Source organism: Channa argus, chromosome 11, assembly GCF_033026475.1.
Source record: "Channa argus isolate prfri chromosome 11, Channa argus male v1.0, whole genome shotgun sequence".
NCBI lineage: Eukaryota > Metazoa > Chordata > Actinopteri > Anabantiformes > Channidae > Channa > Channa argus.
Genome location: NC_090207.1, coordinates 24,198,913 through 24,211,678, shown reverse-complemented (window position 1 = coordinate 24,211,678; position 12,766 = coordinate 24,198,913). Strand labels below are relative to the sequence as shown.

Here is a 12,766-nt window from a genome sequence, read left to right as displayed (position 1 = left end):
TACAATGTACTGCAAGCAGCATTGCCAATGTAGGTAACTGACTAGAAGTAATGAGTAATAAACTCGAGTTTAATTTCTGTTGGCTAAAAAAAAAAGACAGAATGATTTATATTCAAATAAAAGCAGTAAATACATGCTTTAATGTACTCAAAGTACAAATATTCTACTAAGAAAACAATGTATTTTAAACTGTTCAAAAATGTACTACATCTGTTTAGCAAATTATTTAGCAGCTAATAAAATGTGTACTATAATAATAATAACAAAACTAAATAAACCTTCATCTTCATCATCGCTGTATATGTGACTTCCTCCTCTGCCTCAGTGAACTGACGCGGCTGATGAGCGCGGCGCGGCCAATGGGAGCGGAGCGGGGCGGGGAGCAGCGGCAGATTGTACTACAGTGTAGTACTGCTGCCAACAGTATAGGCGCGTCTCCCGCTCAGCGAGTCTTCATTCAGCATCCTCTGGTTAATGGATTATACAGTTTCCCTCCAAGTGCAACATCAGCTGGCGTTGTTCCCGACACACTTCTATCAGGGCTACAGTGTGGAGTTACAGGTACATTTATTTTGCATCCCACCTGCCAGTCCCGCATCTTCTCTCCTCTGTCTCTCTTCTCCTGGACTGTGTGTGATAAGAGGCGTACATGAGTGCAGAGGAGCGCGTCTGACTTTATGTATGTGCTTTACTGCGGGGGAAAGGCATGGTTGTCGTGTTGCATGCTGATTTTGTATTTTATTTTTATTTTTTTTTTGGGGGGGGGGTCTTCACCGAGATTCTTGTTGCGCGCTGCAGCCGCAGCTGGGAGACGGAGCGGTGGCTGCCTGGTGAAAGAGTGAACTGATCAGCGTGATGGAGGTTGACCTCAAGCCTCATAAACAGATCCTCCATGGTGGTGTGTGTGAGGGGGGCGCCACATGAGGGGTTGTTAAGGGAGCACCCCCTCAGTATAAATGATCAGAGACAGCGAGCAAGCTGGGGTGAACTTTCAAAAAATAGGTCACGCAGTTTAGTAAAACTCATACGTCCACAAACAACATGATGTGTTTCTGAGTTTTCTAATTCTAAGCTTTATTAATATTAGGCAATGTAGCAGCGTGTCAACATCCACACCCCCACACATTCCACCACAGGTTGCTCAGCATGCAGGAGAAAGTCAGGTTTCTCAAGGTGACATTTAAGGTGGATTAAAAGCAGAGATGTAGCAGTGGGAGTAAAACACACCTTCCTCGCCGCTGTGGATGAGCCTTCGGTGTTTGGTTAGAGCTGATATGAATTCTCATCAGATTTACCGACACAATGGGCCATAATGTCAAACTAGGACAGGAGACTTTGAAAAATAACTTTGCTCAACCCGCAAAAAACAACAACAAAAAGCAGACAGATGTCTCTGGATAAGACAATTGAAATGTTCAGAAAATATATTAGGACGTGGTTCGTTCTCTCGCTTAATCAAATTTGTAAGAAAAGGCTCAGTTCAATCAACCAGAGTCAAGGGGGACTTGTTTTCAACTCATTTTTCCACTCACAGTCAAAACCCCAAATAACGTGAAATGAGTCAGCTGAAGATTGTTATTCACCAATCTTCTTTGTCAAATTCCTCGCTGACTAATCAGTTATTTCAATCAGTTCTATAGGTAAGAAAACATTCTTTATTTTCAATTAATTGTTGTGGATATAAATGCCGTTTGTTCCCTCCTGCTCAGAAAAAGCAAACACAATAGAAAATCTGGAACATGGTTGTCACAGTCACTTGCTTTGATGTTGCTCTGGTGGCTTTTTGTTAGATGCAGCTTTAAATTTCTATTTACTTTGGTAGCTTTCATTCACGGACTCAATATGTTTGTTTTGCTGCACCTAGTGCAGTGCAGATTTTGTTCGTTTAAAATAGGACCTCAGTAGCCTATTTGTAATTGTTTTTAATTGATTAATCTGCTAAATATTTTCTTGGTTAATCAGTTTTTGGTGACACGTTTTTTTAATCACTTAGTGTCATTCATATGCACCTGCTTCAGTTGTTATTGCTCAATCAATTAGTTATTTTTGATCAGTCCATAGCTATGCACCTGCTCTACCTGCTGGCAGGCTCAGTAGGTTATTACTGTGGAGTATTATGCAGTGAAATGTAATTTGGATTTGATAAAAAATACACACTGAGGGTTAAGTGAAGGATAGACATGAGGAAAGATTGTGGGGAGATTAAAATACTGAAATTACATTAACATTGATTAATGTAAAGACAGGACTCTCATCTTTTTGTTGCCCACTCATCCCCCCAACTTCTCTATAAAAGCCTTCAACACTAGGAATTGCAGGTGCTAGATGTTCCCACACATTTCACTACGAATAATTCTGCAAAAAGGTAGAAGGAGACCTCCTAAAACATAACTCGGGACTGATCGGGACTGATAACGTGCCATTTAATAGCATGATAATGCTGGAATCGTCCGTCCCTTTTACTTACTGTCATCACAGTCAAAGAGAAGATGAATATCTTGATATTTAAGAAGCTGTAACAGTTGTGTTTGGCCTTTTTATAATTGACAAAAATGTAAATACATCATTGAAATTGTTGTTTAGTGTTAATTTGTCAACTAATCAACTAATGACAAATGGTTTTACGTTTGTACTATGTTATTGGAATCGAGCAGCACGTTAACTGTAAAACTAACTTTATAGACAAGAATCCTTGCTCGGCTTCCATAACTGGTTTTTAGTCAACAATGTATTTTATAAGCACAGTGGGGTTGACTTTGTTCAAAGAGTAGATGTTTCAGTTGGAACCCGGAGCCTTCTCTTCTTCCACGGGTCTAACACCTATTTAAGATCCCATTAATGGATGATGCATTTTATTCTGCAGCCTCGAGCTTGAGAAAAAGAATGTTCCAGAGTTTCACCAACTGCACTCTGAGTTCCGTATCCATCTGCTTCATTTCAACTCGACTCTTTTCCCTCTCGAGAAACTGCATGAAATCATCATAATCAACATCATGACTAACTCGTCCTTAAAACCACAAGATGGCCCCATCTTGGCACAATCTGTCCTTTTTTGACAATTTGCACTGTGAGACAAACCTTTGTCTTTCACTTCCCCTCTCTTCTAAGACACAGCATGAAAGCTGTGCACTCAACAGCAACATGTTCCAAACAGGCATAGATAATAAAGCTCCCACATCAACGCCTTTCTTTAATATTCCAGTGATTTTCGGCATCTGTTCAGGCCCCCTAGGCATCCTTTCTATTTTTGAAAAACTAAAAGTGGGAAAAAAAAAACAAAAAAAACCACTGCACTCCATGCTGTCTAATCTCTGATGCCTATAAATACAAGGCTTTGAAGCTCAGTGCCTCGATGTCATCAATAATTGTTTGCTTTTATAAAGTTAAAATTGCTCTGCTTCTTTCATGCTTTCCATTGCTTTCATTGCCACTCCTTTTGTTCACTCCTGTCTCCAATATTTTCGTTCACCGAAGGTCAACTGAGATCGGCCTCAGGATTTTTATAAATAGCACACAAAGTGGCAAAGAGATGCAATAATCTGAGCACAACACACTTATTTTCACAGGCTTCTGAGTGTGAGAGGCAAACAAACAAACAAAAGAAATGTGTACTTTCTCAAAGGGGATGAATCCTTTATTCCAGTTTTTCATATAAGCAGAAAGCAAATCCACTTAAAAGCCGGTAAATCCTAAATGAGATTTGAAACACGGTGTCCAAAAAGTTACACCTACTCGTTACACCTACTCTTGTGAAGTGATTGACGGCACGGTCTAAGAGACGCCTAGAAACTTAGATTTTCACCACCAAATGACTCCATAAGGCACATGACCAAATGGTTGGGGGATTGAGGGAGATATATTGAAGACTCAAAATTGATGTATTAGAGGCTGAGATACCAGCCGAATCCAAATGTCCATTTTCTGGATTTGGAGACTCTGGCCTTGAGGATTTCTATCAAATGTAATCTGAGCGTCTGGGGTGCTCATCGTGATTCTGTCTTGTCTGTTATGGGCCTGGTCAGGAGGGGATAAAAAAATAGCATATGAATCAAGACTTGTGAAACCTTGCTGTTTGTTCAAGGACATGAAAGTTTTGAATCTACTGTCTTAAGCTTGATTTATACTTTATACTACGAGACCTATGTCAAGCTTGTGCAGTTATTTCCTCCAGCATTGGGGACAGGACGCACTGTGCAGAGACAAAACAGGGGTGGGGACTTGAGTGACAAAACTTGGACTTAAGTCAAACTTGAGTCATGCCTTAATGACTTTAGACTCCAAGACTTGCAACTCAACTTGGACTTTCACACTAGTGACTTGTGACTTAACTTGGGGCGTAAACACAGTCTTTTAACATCTTCCCTTTGAAAGACCAAAGCCTTGGGCAGTGGTAAGTAGGCTATTTTATATTAAAAAGCTACAGCAGCACCATACACTCTACAACATCAAAAGGATTATAAATAAAATTAATATATAAATATAATACAATTAAGTTGCCTAGTTAATTAAAACAAACTCACACTTTGAAGAAATTATGACTAAAGTTCATCAGCTGCCCAAAACACGATCAGCGTCAACTCCACCAAAAAAAATCCATTTTTACCAGATGGCTGAAACATTTTAGTCGCACCTGACCCTTTTCTTCAAATGGACTCATCTAGCACTTTTCTACTTTACCGTTTAAAGCACTTGAGCAATATGGAGGAAATTGGGCTTCAAATGTCTCAAGGATATTTGGATAGAAGGAACCTCGTTGGTTCTGGCCTGTTCCTCTCCTGCCTATTCGGTGCTGACAGCTGGCAGAGACAATCATTAGGTGTGTGCTGTCTAAAGATTTTAGTCTTTAGTCTTGAGACCCAGTCTCTGCTGTTGTTGTCAAGCATGTTTTATAAAGTTATTTTACCTTCCTTTCCCTCCCTAGGCTCTATAGTCCAGATTGTCCTCGCCTTCACATCCAGGACTGTGCTGCTATGTTCTTTTCTACACAAATTGTTGAGTTTAAATATGGTGGCAAAGTTCTCAGTTGCCACCATATTTGTTTTGGCACAAGAATACTCAAGAATTTCCCGGTCGTGCTATATTTGGGGTGTGTCTATCTCCAGAATGTCCAGGCGTTGTGTCAGGTGTGTGCTGCTCCCTCTAGAAGTCTATGATAGTTGTTGGAAACAGTCTTTACGTCCGAACTGACCAGTCTCTGACCGTTTTTGTTGGTCTTCAGGTGTGTTCCCACCTTGAACCTTATGAGAATATCTTCTCATTGTGTAAGTCAGTTACAGCCCATTATACTGTAGCTTACTGGTCTTGGATGGTGGATGTGCCTGTAGCAGTCTACAGAGTTAATGGTAACCCAGAATTAGATCGCTTACCGCTTGCATTTTTAGACTTTTAACAATGGCCTTTTGCAGGACTAACCTTTTTTTTTTTTTTTTTTCAGTCAAATGATATCACCGAACAAATTAGCAAGCTGGACTGGGTGTAATCTCTGATCTGCTGAAGCTGCAGTCCCTTGCAACAAATGTGTCTCTGTGTTGTAACATTTTGGCTTTGGTTTTTTTTGACAGCGCATAATTTGAGTTTGAATCCTTTAACTTGATGTTGTGCCCACACCAGAGAGAATTAATTTGGTTACGCTGACCACTGTCACAGTTTTATTGTTGCACCGAGTCAACATTTGCCCTAAATGTCTGCTCTGGCTGAACACCAAGCTGATTATATTACTGAAGTGTAGGCAGTGTGCCAGTGTGCGTGCTAATGCTTTCACTCAGCAGATCTGTGGATGGTGCTTAGGTCACGCTGCATGGGAATAGGCCACTTAGTAGCCAACACAAAGTAAGTGCTCACTGTTTTGACCTTGGGGCATGGCACTACAATTCGGCCTGCCTTTGCCACCCCCAGAGCCAAAGCAGCAGAATGATGGAGGCAGAATGGGAGGCAGATCACTGCACAGGGCTCTGGGATACAAAGTACAGTCTCTGTGGTATGTGAGTGTGCAGCCTCACTCATCCTGTCAGGCTAATTTGCCCCCACCGGAACAATGTTGGAGTCTCTCACTGGGCCCAAAGCACCAGCTGGACAAAATGCTGCTGATGAAAGAAGTAACAGTGTCTGTAGACCTCATAGGTCACAGTATCCGCAGCATTATCCATCTATTCTTGCCTTCCTCTACCAGCGGGTAGAGTAATTTATCTGGACTTTTTTAGCGTTACTCAAATGTACTGAACTGCAAAACGGACATTTGAAAGTCATCTGAAACCAAAGGCTGGTTGGTTGACCCTGAGAATGGTGATCTGTATCTGGCTATTGTTTGTCTCATTAAGGGTCATGAAAAGGTGACAGATGTATTGTTACTTTGAATCATAGTATAAATACATTAGAGCTTTTGTGGGCTTGTTGCAATGACTCCAGCAAAATCCAGAGTTTTCTAGTTGGTCTGTGTGTTTGTTATGTACAGATCACCTTATTGGTTTATGATGTGTAAGTTGCGTACCGTGCATTTGTTACGAGCTAAAGTCTCAGCTTTAACGTCTGATGTGATGTTTATGTTCTATTGTGAATAAAATATGGGTTGATGAGATTTTCAAATCATTGCATTTCTGTTTCTGACATGCGTTATGTAACGTAGACACACTGTATTCTCGACACTCGCTGCAGTAAGTTCCATCCATTGTGTTATTACATGCACACACAAGTGTGATTGCTATCCTGAGGGTCTTGCAATGTATGTTTTTGGACAAATAATTTGAGAGAAATCATGGAAAAAAAAACAAAATAATGATGTTTACATATTTAATAACTTTACTGTGATCAAAAGAATCCATTAGAGAGGATCTTGCGGACTCAAGCTTCTTCCCGCCCCGGAGCTTCCTGTCACAGAGTCTTCCCCACCCCTGATGTTCGTAGCATCGGCAGCGCATATTGGAAACAGACTCAGATTTTCCTGAAATGAATGGAGTAGTTTGATGTTTAGAAGAGAAAAGGAAGGTTTCGTCATAGCAATGACGAAACGTAAAGTGTAACGTGTCTGGAATAACATTATGTCCGAAACACAGTGAGTCTACATTCCAAAAAATGTGTGGATATGGAGAGTTTGAAGTTAAATGCAATCAGTGATGCAACACACTGCTTTAACTGTGTAACATCGGGCAAAGTAAATACTACTAAATACTTTTCCAAAGCACCTTACATACATGTTGTTATCTGTTGAGCTATATGTTTTTGGTTATGTCTCACCGAGCAGCAGACCACCCTGGCTAACAAGACATGGAATTAGTCTGAAGACGGGACCTCTATTGAGACTGAGAATTAGGTCTGTTGTAATCAAGTGGCAGGGTAATCAACATCTAGTGAATGGCTGGAACAGTGATTACCACTTATACAGACACCTAGCAGCGGGATGTCAGACAATGACAGTTTTGTGGATGAAAAGAATGAAGGAGATTATGTTCATCATCAGATGATAGTGATGATGTGTATATATAGAGAGAGAGAGAGAAAAAGAGAGAGAGAAAGAGAGAGAGACCTTTATAGACAGAGATCCTGGGCTACTTCTGTTAAACTGACCCTACTATATGACAGGTGGCAATCCAGATACGATATGTGGAAATTTCACTGCCACTGGTTTGAGCATAAAGGAGGGACAACATAACACCCCCCCACTCCCCCCCCCCACCCCCCCCACACACACACCCACAAGGCTGGTTTGGTCCCTTTTATACAGAATGGTGTGGTGACAAAAAAAGTGCAATTTTAGTGCCTATAACAGGCAGTTTAAAAGGGGCTAGAGGATGAATAGAAGTCTCTAAACCACTCGTCAGGAACAGAAACAAGGTCAAACACTGGTGGGTAGGACTTTAGAGATGGCTACTCTATAGGGACTTATTCGGCAATTCTGCATCTGTAATGAAGTTGCTTTGCTGTCTCTTGACAAGACATCAGTTTATTTCCTGATGGTTTGATCGTTTTTGGTCCTGCTGTCCTGCTTTGGAGACAACTGATATAGTTTCCACTAAGGAGACTCCTTAGAGACCTTCATTCCGGTCTTGATTTGGTCTTATGAAATTGTTTTTTGGCATAAAAAAATAACAATTTGATTTCTGACACGCTCACTTAGTTCTGATTAGAATGTTTACGATTTAAAGCTTTATGATTAATATCACATACTTTTGAATCCCACTCTGAACTGTATTCCAGTGGGTGCTTCATTATGAGTATAGTGCCAGCTTAACTGCCCACTCAACACTTCTGGGAAAGAGATGAAATATTGGACTTGATATTAAAGGTATACTGGTGATTTTGAAAAATGAATGAATTCATTTTAAATCCGGTTCAGGTGTTTTAGGTGTAATCACGTAATCTTTCACTCTGAAGAGTTTATATCTCATCTTCACAGTTTGTTGACTTTCAGATTCTTGCCTACGCTGGGTTTTACGTGAATGTCTGGCCTCAGAGAGCTACACTGGAGGCCTTCCAAAATTCATGACCTACAAGCTCCCTTTATTCTTTATCATCATTCACTGTCAGCAACAGGTCAGCAAAGATAACCATCATTCATTCAAAAAGTACCATTCTGGCCATTGTACCGAATCAGTGATTGATTCGCTCTGCTGTGCTGGGCTTTTAAACCTCATCTGTTTCACTTGCAAAGTCAGGCAAAATGATAAAATATGTAAGTGCCGTGGAGAAGGACTTACTGTAAAGTATGGAGAGTATGATTAAATGGTGAACTATCAGGACTTTGACTACTTAATCATGGCTGCCATTATTGGATTGTTTGGATACTGTAATTTGCTACACATCAAGAATCTGGTACAAGTGGGTGATGTAGAGATTTAAGAAGAACAGAAGAAGACGAAATTGAAAAAGCGACATCCTAAACAGTGCCTCATCCATCCGATTTATATAACTACTATAAACACAACATTTAAAACAGCTATCAATAAATAAGAAAGGTAAAACTGAAAAAAAAAAAACTTATTTCAACTTACCCCTTATTTCATAATGGTCATGTACTGGGTGCTCAGTTTGTGTTTGCAGCATTTAGTGCGATTATTGCACTTTGGTAAAAACTCAATTATATAAACTCTAATCTATTCGTCCTTGATTTAATTGATCTGTACTATCTTCATGATGGCAACAGTTCAAAAAGAGAGTGTCCAGAGTGAGATGTGTCCTTTGTGATATTTTCAGCTTTTTTGAGGCAGCAGGAGCTGTGTAGTTCCTCCAGAGAAGGGAGAAGGCAACCAACAATCTTCTGTGCGTTGTTAATGACCCTCTAAACTCTGGGCCACTGTGCAACTGCTGTCCTACACAGAGATACAGTATGTTAGAATGCTCTCAATGGAGCAGCGGTAAAAAAGACACACGCAGTCTCTGTGTGACTCTCAGGAAATGCAGTCTCTGCTCGGCCTTTTGCACCAGCTCAGAGGTGTTAAGTCCCCAGGTCAGGTCCTCCTCAATGTGGACCCCCAGGAAGCCGAAGCTTGGCACCCAGTCTACACAGTCCCCACTACTGTATAATGGTAGAATGTCTGTTTTCTTCTTCCTGTAAGTCAGCTATCAGATCCTGGGTTTTTGATGTGTTTAGGAGCAGGTTGTTTTCTCTACACCACACTGTCAGCTGCTCCACCTTGTCCCTGTAGGCAGATTAAGTCCCCCGAGATTAGCCCCACTACTGTAGTCTCATCAGCAAACGTAACGATGGTGTTGTTTTGATGGATGGGGCAGCAGTCATGGGCTTAGAGGTTGAATAACAAAGGGCTCAGCACACAGCCCTGTGGGGAGCCGGTGCTCAGGCTGAGGGCCGTGGAGATGTAAGAGCCAAATCTTACACGTTGTGTGCAACCAGTCAGGAAACGTTTTATCCACTGACAGGTGGACTGGAAAACTTCAAGATGGATGGCATTAAAACAGAGTTGTAATCCACAAAGAGCAAACGCACATTGCTCCCTTGCTGTTCCAGGTGGGACAGTGCATCATGGAGGGCAATGGCCACAGTATCCTCTGTTGATCTATTTGCCCAGTAGGCAAACTGGTGTGGGTCTAGACTTTGTGGGAAAAGCTTTTCAAAACACTTGATCAACACTGGAGTAAGTGCCACTGGCCAGTAGTCATTGCGGCTGGAGATGTGGTATTTTTTGGGTGTGGAACTATAGTTGAGGACTTCAGGCATGGTGGGACAGTGTACTGGGATAGACTGGTTAACGCTGGTAAATCCTGGTAAACACATCAGCCAGCTGGTCTGCACAATCCTTCAGGACATGACCGGAAATGTCATCCGGTCCAGTACCCTTCCTTGGGTTCATGTTCTTCTATTCTGAGGGTGAAGCTGCTGTGAGCTGTGGGATGTGATGTTGCTGCCTCTGGTGGCTCCACATCAAATTGGAGTGGAATGTAGCACAGAACACTGTCAGCTAACACCTCTAGGTCCTGCTGTTCAAAGACTTTCCAGTCTTGCTGCTGGAAGGCACCATCCGGCCAAGTTTTCACAGTCCTTGTGGTGGTGTAAGCAGTTTTCCTGAAGGGGGCATATGCAGGGATCAGAAGCAGAGACCTGTGGTCACACTGTCTTGGGGGTGCAAGTGGTTTTGCTCTATAGCCCAGCTTGATGTTAGAGTACAGAGTATTGGTGCAGGATCTGGCATTGGTCAGAAAAAAACTGGGAAGCGGTGGTTTGTGTTGCTGCCTCCCTAGCCCAGTCAGCGTGCCAGCCCTGCAGCCCTGCTTTTGCTTCCTCTTCCTACGCCGCCTTCGCCTCGTCCCTGCCGGAATAATAATCCACAAAGAGCCTGGGACTTCTCGCTATATGTGCTGGGCTGTTATATGAGCGGAGAAACTCAGATGAAACCCTCTGCTCATAACAAAGTCCTATCTTGACAAAATTGTGCCAGCAACGTCAACGATCATCAACACGCGAAAAAAGCCGCTCATCCTTTGTAGATGCGGGTAGTAGTGGACAATATGTCTTTCACACATTTCGCTAATGTTGTGGTAATTTAGGAGCTACAGAGAAAATTTGATATACCCCATCAGTAATAATACATTATTGTATTTGTAATTCTAATTTCTAACACAACTGAATCTCCATATTTGTGCAGGGTACTTGACATTGTGGTTAAAATCACGTGGTTAAAATCAAGAGTATCTCTGGCGTAAGTGGACCTTGGAGCTTTGCTTGTTGTTGCATGATGATGAAATTAGTTGTTAAAAACAATATTTGGGCCATTAATCATCGATGAAAATACTCATTTATTGCAGCCCTACTGAAAAATTGCAATGCTACAGTTTTAACTGAATTTGCAACATTTTCCAATAAATAAACAGTTTTCCTTATAACAAATTTTATAGGGTTGTATACTAATGACTAAGAGTAAAAGCTAATTTGTCAGTATATAATAAGTTCTATGAAGTTTCTAACCTTTAGGACCAGCTGCCAAAACTTTAATGCAGATTTTGTTCTTTTTAAAGAACTTGTTGTCTGACCATCACAGTACATTGGACACAGTGCATCTGTTGTTTTCCAAGTTTATTGATGTTTGGTCATTAAAAGAACAAGTTAACTGAAACCTATTCTTCTTGTAAGTCCATGAGCAGAAATCTAATTATAATTCCTATAATATCCTTCAATATCACATTTGAATCCAAATTTAAAGTCAAGCACAATGCTAAATTACATCTTGTGGAGACTGTGATCCTTCTAACACTATTTCATTTTTGACGGCATTGAGTGCTTCAGCAGTTCAGCTGATACTCTCAATGTGTGGAGCAGCTATGATTAATTGGCAGTTTTATTCATAGTATTGTATATGGAATGCAATCATCAACTAATTTATGTTTGTGATCCTGGGTAGTCATCATTGTACATTATACAGGCCCACACTTTATTCTACTCTATTGTGGCAATTGAGGGACGTCCACTGCAGCAGTCCGATTCCTAACTTTAAATGGATTAGTATTTAAAGGTTGTTCTAATTAGCCTTTGCCTACAGTAGATGGCGGTGCAGTTACGATTAAATTGAATTCCTTCATAAATGTCACAATCACTGTATTTGTTTGGAAACCAGTTGTTGATTAGACCCTGCTGTTGATTGCAGCTGGATCTGGAACCACATCACAATGCCAGCACAATATTATACCAAAATACACTAATAACAGAACCAATCTCACACTACAGGTTTTTATTTGTGTCATGGCTCTGCGTTAACTGTAGCTCTAATTTACCAAATAAACATCAACTTTCTTTTTTTTATTCATTTCTTTTTTATTGTAGTCGTTTCCTAGTGAAAATAATATAATCACATTTTAATGATTCATGATCATCATCATCATCCATTAGTCACATGACTGATATAATTTACATGATTCATGGAAAAAAAATATAATTTTTACTTTGGGTCCTAAAATACTAATCATAACCGCAATTAGGCTTTTAAATAATTCGTTTACAAAGCAAAACCAATCAATGCAGATGCAACTAATTAGCAGTTAAAGAAAATGTGTTTTTACGTGATTGAGTGCATCCTGCAGTGGAGAACATTTACACATTGTGATGTAATCATCTGAGCGCAGTAAAATACAGAATACAGAATTTTTATTAACTGTGCAGATGTTTGTCAAACTGTTAATGATTGTTGGGTAGCATTGGTGCATGATGGAGTGAGAGAAAAAGCAAAGCAAATAAGAGAACATTTTACCAAACAGTGGAAAATGGTTTTTTAATGGTTGTGTATATGTTGGGAAAGTCTGATGCTGAATTGAACCAGTGAGCATG

The 12,766-nt window shown here is 40.6% G+C and overlaps 1 protein-coding gene across 1 annotated transcript in view; it reads left to right on the top strand.

The window, feature by feature from the left end:
* Positions 1–326: 326 nt before the first annotated feature.
* zmat4a (zinc finger, matrin-type 4a) overlaps positions 327–12,766 on the top strand; it is a 132,105-nt gene continuing 119,665 nt past the window's right edge. Inside the window, 2 exon segments of the mRNA XM_067522309.1 lie at positions 327–439; positions 441–561. Of these exon segments, the coding sequence (XP_067378410.1) occupies positions 342–439; positions 441–561 (219 nt within the window). The 5' untranslated portion in view covers positions 327–341.